The 17477-nt window shown below is 41.6% G+C and overlaps 1 protein-coding gene across 5 annotated transcripts in view; it reads left to right on the forward strand.

Annotated features, from left to right (window-relative positions):
* The window catches only part of UTRN (utrophin), a 426951-nt gene that overhangs the window by 232067 nt on the left and 177407 nt on the right, over nucleotides 1-17477 (forward strand). For all 5 annotated transcript variants that reach the window (XM_034669248.1, XM_034669249.1, XM_034669251.1 and 2 more), the window contains 2 exons: nucleotides 7157-7371; nucleotides 9485-9602. In XM_034669248.1, the coding sequence (XP_034525139.1) occupies nucleotides 7157-7371; nucleotides 9485-9602 (333 nt within the window). The remainder of the gene's footprint in view (nucleotides 1-7156; nucleotides 7372-9484; nucleotides 9603-17477) is intronic.

The following is a 17477-nucleotide window of genomic DNA, read 5'->3' on the forward strand; positions in this document are numbered from 1 at the left end:
TTTTTTTTTTTTTTTTTAACACAAGACACATTTCACTGCCCAGTGTGTGCAAGGTGTTCCTTCTCATGGTAGCTGAGACTTCTCACCTTTCCTGGGCCTGGAGAGGGATCTGGGCCTCCTGCACAGAGGCTGCTGAAGGCAAGGGGGATGCAAAGTGGGGGAATAGAGAACTGGTCTTCTGGGGACAGGCAGTTTTTCAGGACATCAGCTATAACCTGCTACGTTAGCGTGTTCTGGGGTTGTGTTAATTAGACGCGGATCACGACTGCAAACAAAATGTTTGGACGGATGTCCTTGGAATCAGGTAGGAGATGGGGATTAAGAAGAGTTCTCTGTCCCAGGGAAGGTCTTTATTGACAAATGCTGATCACTAAGATTTGGAGAAAGAAGAGTTTTCTCACTCTTTCATTTCCTTCTCTCTCCTTGTCTGGAGTAGAGGGGAGGCTACTACCCAGTAGCCACTGTGGTCACTGCTCATCGCTGCCTCGCAGGCTCTCGAAACCTCCTTGCCCTGCTCTTCCTCTGTTGAGTCACCAGGTGAACCCCCAAGTATGATGAACCCTAACTTTCCCCTTCCTCTGTGCTGGCTGTGGTGCTGCTGCTGATTCTCCCCTTCCTCCTCTTCCTCTCCCCTCTCCTGTTCCTCCACCCTCTCTTCCCTCCTTCCTTTCCTTCTTATTCCTCAACTCTGCTTCACTCCTCCCCTTCCTTCACCCGCCCTCCTCCCCTCCTCTTCCCTCCCCTTCCACCTTTTCCTTGTTTCTCCCTCCTCCTCCTCCTGTTTCTCTTTAGGATTCTGAAAAAGTAATGAGTGACAGATTTTTTTTTAAACTTTTTTGAGATGGCAATCTTGGTGAGAGCCAAGTTTGTAATCTGTTTTACTTGTATTTCCCAGTACCTTGCCCCCAAAATACCTGGGGCCTGATTGGTCTGTTGATTATATTCAAAACACTTGAATGAACATTTGGGTACTGCTGCCTTGGGAACACAAGCTCAACTCTATACCTACAGGGAACAGACTTGATGCATTTTATGAAAGAGCAATAGGTTATTTTACCTTTTGAAACATCATTATGACAAAGGAACAGAGAACATTTTAATACACAAAATTTTAATACACATTTAGAAGTAAAGTGGCACTACGCCTTCCAGTAGGTGGGTAGTTCATTCTCAGTAAGATACTCGTCCCTGGCACAGGTATGGACCTGCAACTTATTTCAGTGTGTCCCTCTCCTCCTACACAGAGTTCTAATTCAATTTCTTTTTCTTTTTATTATGTCAAAAAAAAATTAACCATTTTAAAGTGAACCGTCCAGTGGCATTTAGCGCATTTGCAGAATTGTGCAAGTCCCCCTCCATCTAGGTCCACAGTATTTCCATCACTCCAAATAAAACCTCCTGCTCGCTTAGCAGTGTCTTCCCATTCTGCTCCACCCCCACGCGTGGCAACCACCGGTCTGTGCTCTCTCTCCGCGGATCACCTGTTCTGGGGTATTTCTCGTCCAGTGTTTCTTTCACTTGGCCTCGTGTTTTTGAGGTTTATCCAGGCCAACTTCTTGCTGACCCTTGTCAAACAGGTGCTCAGCACTGATAGGCAATCCTACTGTACTTTGCTCTGAGTGCCCCTGGCTACCCATCTCTCAACTAATGATCTCTTCTCATTTTAAAAGACAAAATACCTTTTGTCAATGAGATCTTCCTTTTTCCCATCGGAGAATCCCTATAAGTAGGTTTACCTACTACATCTGTCCTCACAAACTGTGCATGCTCTCTTCCTATCCCATGGAAGAGTCATCTCTCTCTAAGATCATCTCCTCCCCTTGTGCTTTGGATCCCATCTTCTCTTGGCTTTTTGCTTCCCCTCTTTCTCTCCTCTCTACTGGGCCATTCTCGCTGGCATCCATTTTGATGCACGCAGCTCTGGTCTGTGCATTTTCACTGATGTGTAGGGCACCACGCACAGATCCATGGCAGTCCTCGGAACTGGCTTTGCTGGTGCGCTCACCAGTCCCGTGGATTTAGCCACTTTTTAACTGTGGAGGGTTCAGCCAGTTCTTAGGCCAGGACACTTGAAGTCACCCTTGACTCTTCCCTGGATTTCCCGTCAAATGGATCAGCAAGTTGTCAGTCCCGTGTCTCATCCCAGCTACTTCCATGGACTTGAACACCCTCATCTTTCATCTGTGTTACTGGAATAGTCTCCTTTCTCACTGTCCTGATTCTGTTCTTGCCTTTCCACTCTTCCATAATCTATTCTGATAGCAGCTAAGTCACGCTTTATAAACATATGTTTTATTGTGTCCCTTCTGGCTCACCACAATCTTGTCTCTTTCATCATCCATACTGAGCGCTGAAGTCTCACTGTGGTCCAGACGACGGTGCGTGATCTGCCTGCTGTCTGTCCCTCTAATCTCGTTTCTTATCACTTTTCCCTTTGTTTATTCTACTTCAGACACACTGGTCTACTTGCTATTTCTAACATGCTGAGAACACTTCCATTTATGGCCTCTGTGCTTGCTGTTTCTTCTTTCCTTCTTCTTCGCATGTCCTTCTTTCAGATATCTGCATGTTTCCCACACTCCCTTCAACCAGTTCTCTCCTCAACTGTCACCTCAGCTACGCCTTTCCTGACCCTGCCCATTATATCTCAAACACATCCTGCCTCTCTCCATCTTCTTGTATTGGTTTTACCTCATGTCCTCTGCCCATCTACCCCACCAGAATGCAGGTTCCATGAGAGCGGGCCTTGGTCTTGCCCACTCCCATACCTGAAGCATCTAGAACAGTGCTCGTACACAGTACGCCCCAACTAGGTATTTGATGATTTGAAACAATGAATGAATATTTCGGTTGTTTTGACTTTTTTGAAACAAAGAAAGTGACAGTGAGGATGGGGCAGAATGGTATGTGAGGTGTTCCCTAGGGTATCTAGTGGTGGAGTTGTTGGGTCACAAAATGGGGGGAACTTCTATTTCAGTTCATGCTTCCACCAGCCCTGTGAGGGCTCTCGTTATTCTCCATGTTATCAGCACTTCAACATTGTGTTCTCAGGACCCCTTTACACTTTAAAAAAGTTATTGAAGCCCCTCAAAGAGCTTTCATTGTGTGAGTTATGTTTATAAATATAATAAAACAGAAATTTGAAGAATTATTTATTAATTTGTTTAAAATAGCAATAATGAGGGGTACCTGGGTGGCTTAGTCGGTTAAGCATCTGCCTTCAGCTCAGGTCATGATCCCGGGGTCCTGGGATCGAGCCCTGTGTCAGGCTCACTGCTCGTGAGGAAGTCTCCTTCTCCCTCTCTCTCTGCTCTGCATGAGCTCCCGCTGCTTGTGCTCTTTTGCTCTCTCTGTCAAATAAATAAATAAAATCGTTTAAAAAATAGCACTAATGAATCCAATTATTATTATATGTTAGTATAAATAATATATTTTTATAAATGTTAGAAACTAGTGTTTCTAAGACAAAAACAAATTTAATTAGAAAAGTGTCATTGCTTTACATTTTTGAAGATCTTTTAGTATCTAGCAAATTAGAGGACACCTGGATTCTCATATCCACGTCTGCATTTGGTCTGTTATGATATCACATGTCATGTAGCCTTGAGTAAACAACTGCTCAAAACCACAATGAGATACCACCTCACACCGGTCAGAATGGCTAAAATTAACAAGTCAGGAAACAACAGATGTTGGTGAGGATACGGAGGAAGGGGAACCTTCTTATACTGTTGGTGGGAATGCCAGCTGGTGCAGCTGCTCTGGAAAACAGTATGGAGGTTCCTCAAAAAGTTGAAAATAGAGCTGCCTTATGACCCATCAATTGCACTACTCCAAAGATACAAATGGAGTGATCCAAAGCGGCACCTACATCCCAATGTTTATAGCAGCAGTGTCCACAATAGCCAAACTATGGAAAGAGCCCAGATGTCCATCAACAGATGAATGGGTAAAGAAGATGTGGTATACATATAAAGTGAAATACTACTACTCAGCCATCAAAAAAAAAAAAAATCTTGCCATTTGCAATGATGTGGATGGAACTAGAGGGTATTATACTAAGCAAAATAAGCCAATCAGAGAAAGACAATTATCATATGATCTCACTCATATGTGGAATTTAAGAAACAAAATAGAGGATCATAGGGGAAGGGAGGGAAAAATAAAACAAGATGAAATCAGAGAGGGAGACAAACTATAAGAGACTCTTAATCATTGGAAACAAACAGAGTTGCTGGAGGGAAAGTGGGTGGGGGGATAGGGTAACCGGGTGATGGACTTTAAGGAGGGCATGTGATGTAATGAGCAGTGGGTATTATATGATACTGATGAATCACCGAACTCTGCCTCTGAAACTAATAAACACTATATGTTAATTAATTGAATTTAAATAATAAAAAAAAGATTAGAAAAAGACTCTACACTTGGGAAAGAATGAGTGTGAAAAGGCAAATCACTTATTATGATAATCATAATTTGGGTATCCGCAGCCCTTGGAAGGGTTTCTGGGTACCCAGAGCTCCCTAGAGGCTATTTTGTGAACCTGTGACCTATAGAGAGAGATAGGGCATTTTATTTCAATTTGCATTTCCCCAGATGCCTGTGTGACTGAGTCTTTTTTTCATGTTTATTTCTTTCTTCTTCCTCTTTCGTGGATTGTCTGTTGATATTTTTGGAGCTTACAAAATTATTTTGGTTACACATTCCTTCTTTAGAGTGTGCATTGCAAATACCTTCTCCCTTAGTCTATGGCTTCTAACATCTTTATTAATGGTGCTATTTTCAGAATTCTTAAACATTAATGGTCTATTAATAGCTTCCCCTTTTGGCGTGTTTTTAGAACATTTTTAGTACTCTGAAGTCATAAAGATTCTTTTTTTTATATTTTCAACGAACAGCTGTACAATTTTGGTTTTCATATTCAGGTCCTTAATCCACCAAGAATTAATTTTCCCAGGGTCCGTGTGAGGTCAAATTCTGTCTCATCATCTCCCCGCTCCAGCCGTGGGTGTCCACTCTTGCCAGTATCATTTATTGGCCGGTAAATTCCTCCTCATTGATCTTTAATGCAGTCTGTGCCAAGGTCAGGTTTCTCTGCCACCTCTGCTCTGTGGCTCTTCTCTTCCAGTGGTCTCTGCATGTCTGGGTCCATAAAACACTGAGTTAATCATTCATTATTAGCTAAGTGATACAACTAAATATCAGATAGGGCATAACCCTCGGTTTTGACTGTTTGCGGCCCTTTTCTATCTTGATTTGAAAATCAGATTTTGAATATATGATTTTGTCAAGTTATGCACAGACTTGCTGGGATTTTTATTAGAATTGTGCTTAATTTATAGATTGACTATATTTTCTAGAAAATTATTTGAGCCTCACTTAATATATCGTATGCTAAAGTGAATTCCAGATGGATCTAATGATTCATTCAACTCTCTCTTATATCAAAACTAAAGAAAAAAACCAACCACCTCCCATTCTTAAAACAAGACAAAAATAGACAAACAAAAAATAGAAAAAAAAATATTTATCAAATGTTTGGAAAAGACAAGAGTCTAACTTTAAAAGTTCTAGGAAGACAATCCCCCAAGACAAATTTATGGGTTTGATCACTACAGGTTTGTTAACATCTGTATGTTAAAAAGAAACAAAAATTAAATCCCAAAGTAGAAACATTGTTTTCTACAATATGGCAAAGGTTCATCTCTCCTGTAAAAAGAGTTCATTCCAACTAATAAGAAGATAAAGAACACAGTTGTAAATTATACCATATTTGGTTAATAAACATAAAAAAATTTGTGTTCATTGACAATCAAAAAAGCAATAAATGAAGACAGTGGTGAAGGATGTGTCTATCCACTGAAATAGAATATTGTTGGTGTGGATGTAGGAATTTCCTCAGTTTCATACATTGCTGCTGGAAGTCCAGATTTCCAACTTTTAAGGAAAACAGTTTGTCAGTAAGTATGAGATACATTAAACTTCTTGATTTTCTGATCGAGGAATTCTACTTTGGGAGATTTATACTAAGGTGGTAATCAAAAATGTGCAAAATATGATACATAAGAAGGTAGTCCTTGCACATTCCTTTTTAAGTAAAATTTCAGGAGCAATTTAAGTATTAGCCAGCTGCAGGATAAGAATTAACTAAAACTTAGTGAATATATACGTAGATTATAACAGAAGTATTCACAGTGGTTTTGTAGCTGGGGCGCAGAGGTGCAGGAGCCCCTGGCACCTAGGGTCCCAAAGAGACTGGGTTCGGCCACTGGCCGCTGGCAAAATCCAAAGGCAGATACTGTATGGTGATTAACACAATATAATAAAATAAAATTTAAAAAAAAAAAAAATCCAAAGGCAGAGAAACCAGTGGTAGTGAAAGAAGAAAGGGATTTATTTCAGTGAGGCCAGCATCGGGAAGACAGCCGACTGGTGTCTCAAAGACTATCCCCAAAGTGCCGAAAAATCCTTCCAGGTTTATGTAAGGAAAATGTGGGACAAAGGTCGGTGTGTACCTGCAGGTGGGCAGTGCAGGTCAAGTCAGTCATCGTACCGGAGTCAAGCACAGGGGGACTTGCTGACTCTGGACAGTGCTCATTGCTTGACGGGGTAGCGTGGCTTCACTCCCATCAGGGGATGCTTTGCCCTCAGGGTCTTTTGCCTGAGTTCAGAGATACACTTGAAAGAAGAACTTAATCAGAAAGTTTGAGGTCAAATGGAAGTAGTTGAAGCCCTCTTTCAATTTTACTAAGAGTATCTCATGCTCCTATTATAAAGTTAATTGGGAAAGAATAGAAAATTAGAATTAATTGACTTTAAGGCAAACATCTTGACAAAATAAAATCACGGTCCTAATTTTCCTATGGTTGATTTATTTTTTATTTTCTCTTTTGGTGTCAGTGACGTCTGAGTTTTTGTGGCCCCACAATGTTGTGGGACGATTTAATTGGCTTTATGGCTACATCAGACATGCAGATAGGACAGGAAATGCTATTGTCATTTTAGTATGAAAAAAATAAAAACTTCCTACAATTTTTTCTTTTTTAGTTAAACTAAATTTTATGTAAATATATATACACACACACATCACCACTAGGCCACAACAATCAGAACATCTGTTGCTGTATTCATACTTTGCCCTGTTTTTAAATTTCAGCTCATCCTGGTGTCCAAAAGGTGGTGCTAGTATCCTCTGCGTCAGACATTCCTGTTCTGTCTCCTCGTACTTCGGAAATTTCAGTTCCTGCTGATCTGGACAAAACGATCACAGAGCTAGCTGACTGGCTGGTCCTGATCGACCAGATGTTGAGGTCCAACATTGTCACTGTTGGGGATATAGAAGAGATCAATAAGACAGTTTCCCGAATGAAAGTAAGTACATTGTGTAAAGACTTGTCAGGGAAGTACCACAACACAGAAACAGACAAGATCTGTTTGGATCTCCCTTGTTTGTCCTAAACTCTGGGAGAATGAGCTTTGAAAGAACTCTCTGTCAAACCGCCATGCTATGTTTGGCTGGCTCCCAAGAGTAAAGCCTTTCCAGTGTGTTTGTGAGATGAGGTTTACCAACGTGAAGTTAGAGACTCAGTGTATTTTACACTCTAAAACTGATACCATCCAGTGAGGCACATCAATACAAAAGTAAATTCGTGTGAGATTTAACGCACCTTTTCAACTATTTCATAATGAGCTTATTTAACTGCTGACTTTAGAAGTGAGAATCTCCTGATTAGAATTTTGTCACTATACATAGACCACCTACACTAAATGTTCAGCGTTCATTGTGTACTGGGTTCTAGGCTATGTGTTGCAAAGGGATACTGAAGAGAACATACCAGATAGAAATTGGGAATATACCATAAAATAATAACAGTAGCTACTGCTAGCTTTTATTGGGTGCTTAGTGCGTGCTGGGTAGTTTTCTAAGTATTTTACATGTTATATCTCATTCACTTTTTTTTAACAGTCTTTTGAAGTAGGTATTAATTTTATCCCCAGATTACAAATATGCCCAAAGTGTGGTGGAAGCACTGAATTCACGTAGGTAAACAAGTTGCTGCAGCAAAACAGAATCTTAGAGAAGCCGTGGGAGAGGTCCAAGCCCCCTGTTCGGGGAGCCAGGGTGAGGAAGGAGCTTAGTTCACAGTGATGAAGGCAGACTCTGTGGGATTTTGACCTCTGGAGATAAAGTAAATGGCATTCCTGACATAGGGAACAGAGTGAATAAAGACATGAGGCAGGGGAGCATGAAGGATGTTGGGTGAACATTTGTGCAATAAAGACGTGTAGTGGGAAGTAAGATAGCAAAGACAGGTTCAAGTTCACTTTGGGAAGGAGCTCGTTGACTGTGTTTTAAGCGTAGGCCCATTGGGCTTTCAGTCTGTAAGCAGTTGGCAAGCATCTTTTCCCCCTTTTCTTTTCCTTTTTTCATGGTGGCTGTGGACTGATGGTAGCAGTGCTCTGCGTTGATGAGAAGGCTGGGTTGCTTTTTAGTTGCTTAAGATAAATTGGAGGCAAGAGATGCTTAAAGCAAGCAAAGGAGCCCTTTCTGAGTGGCTAACATGATGCTATTGCAATTAGTGGAAATAAGGAATAGAAGAAATGGGCTGTGGATGAGGGTTTGAGTGATTTAGTTTCAGATGTGTTGAGAGGTTCTTGGGCCATTTAGAAGGAAATAATCAGCCTTCATTGAAATGTCTCTCTGGGATTCAGGATTAGAAGTTGTGAATAATCCATTTAGAAATAATATTTGACACTTTAGGGCTAATTGAAATCTGCAAAATTAGTGAATTTATAAAGAGGAAGAGCTGGGAGAGAATCTTTGCCATCCTGTTTGTACGTACTTATTGGAAATTGTGTTTTCTAATCGTTACAACTGTTTGTTAGTTCTATGCTTAAAACACACTGTATTCCTGATTTTTTAAACTTTTTGCCCCTATTTATTAGTACTGAGATGAACTCTTTAGAGCAGTGTTTTTCATGTCTGAGATTATTTAATTTGTTAAATAATTACTTAATTATTATATGTTATTCCAATAGCATCTTTTGAATGCCTTACCCCCATCCCTGTAGGTGACATTAGTTTGTGTTTATATCTCATGTAGGGCAGACACACAAGGTGTTATCAGAAGTCACTCTAAGGTTTTTAGACCATTTTCTCATAGGGATTTTCTTCATCGAATCTCCTCAGACTTGATATGGCCGAGCTGTAAGTTTTCTATTATTTCTTTTCATGAAGACAAAAACACAGGGGAGACTGAAGTGCCTTGTCAGGTGACCCACATGATAAGTGGCAGAGCTGAGATTTGAACCCAGGACCTTTGAATTCAAACCTTGTTCTTTTCTGCTATATAGCTGATGCCTCACTCTCCTGTATAAGAGGAAAACAACAATTTTGGTGTCAGCACACTGGTTTTGCTTTTGTTAGTAGTACTCTTAGGGTAAGGCTTATTAACCTATCTTAATAATCATTTTTTCTTAACAGATCACAAAGGCTGACTTAGAACAACGTCATCCTCAGCTTGATTATGTTTTTACATTGGCACAGAATTTGAAAAATAAAGCTTCCAGTTCAGATGTGAGAACAGCAATCACAGAAAAATGTATGTTTTAAAAAAATATATAAATCATCCTCTTTCTCTGAAAATGGTAACACACACACATTTTCACAGATTATTCAACCAGAAATTAATATTATTTGATATTTGATACTTTATTAATAACTATAGTTTTCCTTTGATTTTTATTTTTTGTGAACCTTGTTACTATTCCATGAATTCCTTAAAGTGTTTACATTATTACTTTTAAGTAGTTACTGGTACATTAGATTTTTTTCTTTTAGGTTAGGATTTCTTTTATTTTTAAATTTTTAAAAAAGATTGATTGATTGATTGGTTTAGGGGAGACAGAGCCTGTGCACGTGAGTGGGGGAAGGGGCAGAGGGAAAGGAAGGGAGAGAATCCCAAGCAGACTCTGAGCTGAGTTCAGAGACCAACCTTGATCCTGTGACCTTGAGATCATGACCTGAGCCAAAACCAAGAGTGGGACACTTAACTGACTAAGCCATCCAGGTGCTCCAAGTTAGGATTTCTCTTAATGGAATCAAAAAACAAAAGTTAGAGAAAACAATTGGAATGCAAACCCATGCTTCCATTATAATTAATTAAGAAAACCAGATCTTGTTATGTCTTTTAACTTCTCTTCTCCAAATTCATTCTAAAAAGAATTTATTGAGCAATGTGCTTGTACCTATGGGCCTGGTACTAATTTGGGAATAATTTAGCTAAAAGCAAAATAAAAACAAGACAAAAAATAAATGCACACAGCAACCACAACAAAGATCCCTGTTTCGTTTTACTTTCTGACTTAAAAGTATCTGTTAGATCTGTATGGTGTATAAAACAAAGTCTAAATTCTCAAAAATGTCGTGGAGGGATGGTCACAGCCTGCTTTCATCATCCCCTCTCTCATACAACCCTTCACCCATCTGTAGCCATTCTATATTGTAGAAATTCTTTAAAATGTCCTGGCGGTTCCTAATTTGCATTATTTTTTCCCTCTTGGCCTTTCCTCCCCCGGTGAAATTCTACTCAGGAGCTAAAATGCCACCCCCTTTGTGAAGTCTTTCCCACCCTCTACTAGTCCCTGGTGAACTGTATTTTCTATCTTTAGTTCCTGCTGTGGCTTTCCCCCCAAAATGTCATTGTAGATCTCACAATTAGTTTAATTTTCTCTCCCATAGATGGTAAATATTCGCCTTTCTGGCCCTGGGACCTCCCACAGTGTCCAATACAAAATAAGTACTTAATAAATATTTGTGGCAGACTATAAACTGAAAGGTATTTTATTACCTGGTCTAATATTTCTGAAGGGAAGAAAGTCAACCCTTCCTCCTATAAAAGGATGTCTCGATTTTAAAACAAACGTGGCAGCAGCAACGTTATTGGAAGAGATGAGTTAGAGAACTTTGTGTCTTACAATGTTGGTTTATTTTTACTACATAAGCCATTTTCCTTCTTTCTCCCTCTTTTTAAAAATAAGATTTATTAATTTACTTGAGAGAGAGCATGAGAGGGGAGAGGGGCAGAGGGAGAGGGACAAGGAGAGGGAGAGAGAATCTCCAGCAGATTTCCAGCTGAGCACTGAACATGGCGTCTGACGGGGGCTCGATCCCACGACCCCAAGATCGTGACCTGAGTGGAAACAAACCAAGAGTCGGATCCTCAACCTACTGCACCACCCAGGTGCCCCACCCCTTTTTCTTTTTTTAATTGATGGGTTGCTTGTGCCAGTTATGGAACTCTGGAGTGGTTCCGTTTCCCATCACATGGCAGAAGAGCTTCTCTGCCTTAGCAACACCAAACTATTAAAAAGTCGTCTCCATTTTGCTTTTACTACTATCTTGTTATTATTTTTTTTAATCACTTCTGTTTGTACAAAGTTTTTCTTAAGGTTTTTGACAAGACTTTTCTTTCTTCTCCTGAATATCTTCCCTTTCCAATTTAACTCCCTCTCTTTGTTTTCTTTTTTTTTTGTTTGCATAGAGGCTGAATAATCTTTGTCATTATTCATCATATGAAAAAATATTCTCAGCAGGAGTGTACTGCCTATAATAACCTGCTTTTAGCACTATTCACAAAGAATAGAACAGTTTGCTTATTTTTAATGATAAACCTGTGATATGTGCTCTCACTTGATGTCTTTCATTTTATTTGTTCAGTATTAAAGGATTCTATTAGTAATAGCATTGGTCATAAGTACTTTAACTTTTTAACTGAGAAGTAGAACATTATGATAAATTCATTCTCTCTTTAAGTGAAAAACTTAGGCAATCTGTTTAAACTGTTAAACAAGATAGCTTAAAACAGAAAATCTCGGGGGGGAGGTTAAGATGGCGGAGGAGTAGGGGACACCTTTTTCAGCCGGTCCCCTGAGTTGAGCTGGATAGGTACCAGATCAGCAGGAATATCCAGGGAATCAGCCTGAGACGCAGGAAGATACATCTGGATCTCTACAAATGAACATCTCCAGCGCTGAGTACCGAGGTACGAAGCGGGGAGCCGTGAAACCGCGCACAGATATCGGAAGCTAAACAGAAGGGGGAGGGAGCCGCCGTGTCAGGGCGCCGGGAAGCGGTAGCCACCTGCAAGGGGGAGCGGACAGACCGCGGACCCGCACGCTTGAGACAGCAGGCTGAGAAGGGAGCTCCGGGAGCGTACGCGGGACGGCTGGCGGTTGGCGGGCCACCTGCACGGGGGAGCAGGCGGACTCGCGGACGGCACCCGCGAGACAACAGACTTAGAACGCGAGCTCCAGGAGCGCGCGCGCAGGGCGGCTGGCGGGCCACCTGCACCGGGGAGCGGGCGGACCGCGGACCCGCACTCTGGAAACGGCAGACTGAGTCCGTGAGCCGGGAGCGTGCACCACCAAGCATCTCACGGAGCTCCGGAGCTCCGGTGTGCTCACTGGATCGAGGCTGAGACCGGGAGCTCCGGGAGCGTCCGCGGGGCGGCTGGCGGCTGGAGGGCCACCTGCACGGGGGAGCAGGCGGACTCGCGGTCAGCACCCGTGAGACACCAGACTGAGACGGGGAGCTCCGGGAGCCCGCGCGGGGCGGCTGGCGGCGGGCGGGGTTGGAAACACAAAGGACAGAGACGTGCCGGCCCTGGAAGTGAGGGCTGGGACGCCGGGTGTGGGGCGCACAGCCCGGGATGCTGCAGGGTTGAGCAGCACCAACAGAAACAGAGTTAAAGTGGCCAGAACATCAGTGGAGAACGATCCGCGATCCCTCTGTTCTGAGACAGAGGCTGAATTTCAGCCGCTGCTGCTCTCTCAGAAGAGGCATAGCAAACCGCCAGGGAAAGCCGCCAGAGAACAAAAGCCCGGAAATACCGGCTCACAGGGTGCCCATCCCCATCCCCCCTCGCAAGGGACACAGAGACTCTACCCAAACAGGGTTTTCTGAGTACCTGCAGGCAGGCCCCTCCCCCAGAAGGCAGGCTGAAAAATCAAGAAGCCCACAACCCGGAGCGCCTGAGTGGCGCAGTCACCAAGCACCTGTCTTCGGATTAGGGTGTGATCACAACGCTCCGTAAGGAGTCCTTCATCGGGCTTCTCCACCGGGAACCTGCTTCTTCCTCTCCCACTCCTCTGCTTGGGTTCCCTTTCTTGCTGACTGTCTCTCTCTCTCTCAAATAAATAAATAAACTCTTTAAGGAAGAAGCCCACATCCCTAAGATCTCTATAAAACAAGGGCGCACGGCCTGGGTCCCAGTCAACACTTGGGCTCTGGACAACCCTGCAATCTCTCTTCATCAGAATGACGAGAAGGAGAAGTCCCCCCCAGCAAAGAAAAGATAATGAGTCTGTGGCCTCTGCCACAGAATTGGCCTCGGCCACAGAATTAATACATATGGATGTATCCCAATTATCAGAAATGGAATTCAGAGCAACAATGGTCAAGATGATGAGTAAACTTGAAAAAAGCATCAGAGAAAGCGTTGCTGAGAATATAGAATCCCTAAGGGCAGAAATGAGAGCGAATCTGACAGAAATTAAAAATTCTATGAGCCAAATGCAGTCAAAACTAGAGGCTCTGACGGCCAGGGTCACCGAGGCAGAGGAACGCGTTAGCGAATTGGAGGATGGGTTAGTAGAAGAAAAAACGAAAATAGAAGCTGGTCTTAAAAAAATCCACGCCCACGAATGTAGATTACGGGAGATTACTGACTCTATGAAACGATCCAATGTCAGAATCATCGGCATCCCTGAAGGGGTGGAGAAAAACAGAGGTCTAGAAGAGATATTTGAACAAATTGTAGCTGAAAACTTCCCTAATCTAGCAAGGGAAACAAGCATTCGTGTCCAAGAGGCAGAGAGGACCCCATCCAAGCTCAACCAGGACAAACCTACGCCACGGCATGTCATAGTGCAATTCGCAAATATTAGATCCAAGGATACAGTATTGAAAGCGGCCAGGGCAAAGAAATTTCTCACGTACCAAGGCAAAGGTATCAGGATTACGTCAGACCTGTCTACAGAGACCTGGAATGAGAGAAAGGCTTGGGGGGGCATTTTTAAAGCTCTTTCAGAGAAAAACATGCAGCCAAGGATCCTTTATCCAGCAAAGCTGTCATTCAGAATTGATGGAGAAATAAAGACGTTCCAAAATCGCCAATCATTAACCAATTTCGTAACCACGAAACCAGCCCTACAGGAGATATTAAGGGGGGCTCTATAAAGGTAAAAAGGCCCCAAGAGTGATACAGAGCAGCAAGTCACAACCGATACAAAGACTTTAAAGAGAAATGGCATCATTAAAATCATATCTGTCAATAATCTCTATCAATCTAAATGGCTTAAACTCTCCCATAAAACGCCACAGGGTTGCAGATTGGATAAAAAGACATGACCCATCCATTTGCTGTCTACAAGAGACTCATTTTGAACCCAAAGATGCATTCAGACTTAGAGTAAGGGGATGGAGTACCATCTTCCACGCAAATGGACCTCAAAAGAAAGCTGGAGTAGCAATTCTCATATCAGATAGACTGGATTTTAAACTAGAGGCCATAGAGAGAGATACAGAAGGGCACTATATTATTCTTAAAGGAAGTATTCAACAAGTGGATATGACAATTATTAATATATATGCCCCCAACAGGGGAGCAGCAAGATACACAAGCCAACTCTTAACCAAAATAAAGAGACATATAGATAAGAACACAGTAATAGTAGGGGACCTCAACACCCCACTATCAGAAATAGACAGAACACCCTGGCAAAAACTAAGCAAAGAATCAAAGGCTTTGAATGCCATACTCGACGAGTTGGACCTCATAGATATATATAGAACACTACACCCCAGAACCAAAGAATACTCATTCTATTCAAATGCCCATGGAACATTCTCAAGAATAGATCATGCTCTGGGACACAAAACAGGTCTCAGCCAATACCAAAAGATTGAAATTATCCCCTGCATATTCTCAGACCACAACGCTCTGAAATTGGAACTCAACCACAAGGAAAAACCTGGAAGAAACTCAAACACTTGGAGGCTAAGAACCATCCTGCTCAAGAATGACTCGATAAACCAGGAAATCAAAAAACAAATTAAACAATTTATGGAGACCAACGAGAATGAATACACAACGGTCCAAAACCTATGGGATACTGCAAAGGCAGTCCTAAGGGGGAAATACATAGCCATCCAAGCCTCACTCAAAAGAATAGAAAAATCTAAAATGCAGTTTCTATATTCTCACCTCAAGAAACTGGAACAGCAACAGAGGGACAGGCCTAACCCACTGACAAGGAAGGAGTTGACCAAGATTAGAGCAGAAATCAATGAATTAGAGACCAGAACCACAGTAGAGCAGATCAACAGGACTAGAAGCTGGTTCTTTGAGAGAATCCATAAAATTGATAGACCACTGGCAAAACTTGTCCAAAAACAAAGAGAAAGGACTGAGATTATTAAAATTATGACTGAAAAGGGAGAGGTCACGACCAGCACCATTGAAATTGCAAGGATTATTAGAAACTTTTATCAACAGCTATATGCCAAAAAACTAAACAATCTGGAAGAGATGGAGGCCTTCCTGGAAACCTATAAACTACCAAGACTGAAACAGGAAGAAATAGATTTCTTAAATAGGCCAATTAACTATGAAGAAATTGAGTCAGTGATAAACAACCTTCCAAATAATAAAACTCCAGGCCCAGACGGTTTTCCTGGGGAATTCTACCAAACATTCAAAGAAGAAATAATACCTATTCTCCTAAAGCTATTTCAAAAAATAGAAACAGAAGGAAAGCTACCAAACTCATTCTATGAGGCTAATATTACCTTGATCCCCAAACCAGGCAAAGACCCCCTCAAAAAGGAGAATTACAGACCGATTTCTCTAATGAATATGGATGCCAAAATCCTCAACAAGATCCTTGCTAATAGAATCCAACAGTACATTAAAAGGATTATCCATCATGACCAAGTGGGATTCATACCTGGGATGCAAGCATGGTTCAACACTCGCAAATCAATCAATGTGATACATCATATCAACAAGAAAAGACTCAAGAACCATATGATCCTCTCAATTGATGCAGAAAAAGCATTTGACAAAATACAGCATCCTTTCCTGATTAAAACCCTTCAGAGTGTAGGAATAGAGGGTACATTTCTCAATCTCATAAAAGCCATCTATGAAAAGCCTACTGCAAGCATTATTCTCAATGGGGAAAAGCTGGAAGCCTTTCCCTTAAGATCAGGAACACGACAAGGATGCCCACTCTCGCCACTATTATTCAACATAGTACTAGAAGTCCTTGCAACAGCAATCAGAAGACAAAAAGGGATCAAAGGTATCCAAATCGGCAAAGAAGAAGTCAAACTGTCTCTCTTTGCAGATGACATGATACTCTATATGGAAAACCCAAAGGAATCCACTCCCAAACTATTAGAAGTTATAGAACAATTCAGTAAGGTGGCAGGATACAAAATCAATGCCCAGAAATCAGTTGCATTTCTATACACGAATAACGAGACTGAAGAAAGAGAAATTAGGGAATCCATCCCATTTACAATAACACCAAAAACCATGCGTTACCTTGGAATTAACTTAACCAGAGACGTAAAGGACCTATATGCTAGAAACTATAGATCACTTTTGAAAGATATTGAGGAAGACATAAAAAGATGGAAAAATATTCCATGCTCATGGATTGGAAGAATTAACATAGTTAAAATGTCCATACTACCCAGAGCAATCTACACTTTCAATGCTATCCCGATCAAAATACCGAGGACATTTTTCAAAGAACTGGAACAAATAGTCCTTAAATTTGTATGGAACCAGAAAAGGCCCCGAATCTCCAAGGAACTGTTGAAAAGGAAAAACAAAGCTGGGGGCATCACAATGCCGGATTTCGAGCTGTACTACAAAGCTGTGATCACAAAGACAGCATGGTACTGGCACAAAAACAGACACATCGACCAATGGAACAGAATAGAGAACCCAGAAATGGACCCTCGGCTCTTTGGGCAACTAATCTTTGATAAAGCAGGAAAAAACATCCGGTGGAAAAAAGACAGTCTCTTCAATAAATGGTGCTGGGAAAATTGGACAGCTACATGCAAAAGAATGAAACTTGACCACTCTCTCACACCATACACAAAAATAAACTCCAAATGGATGAAAGACCTCAATGTGAGACAGGAATCCATCAAAATTCTAGAGGAGAACATAGGCAACAACTTCTATGACATCGGCCAGAGCAACCTTTTTCACGACACATCTCCAAAGGCAAGAGAAATAAAAGATAAAATGAACTTATGGGACTTTATCAGGATAAAGAGCTTCTGCACAGCCAAGGAAACAGTCAAAAAAACTAAGAGACAGCCCACGGAATGGGAGAATATATTTGCAAAGGACACCACAGATAAAGGACTGGTATCCAAGATCTACAAAGAACTT

This window comes from Ailuropoda melanoleuca, chromosome 10 (assembly GCF_002007445.2).
Source record: "Ailuropoda melanoleuca isolate Jingjing chromosome 10, ASM200744v2, whole genome shotgun sequence".
NCBI lineage: Eukaryota > Metazoa > Chordata > Mammalia > Carnivora > Ursidae > Ailuropoda > Ailuropoda melanoleuca.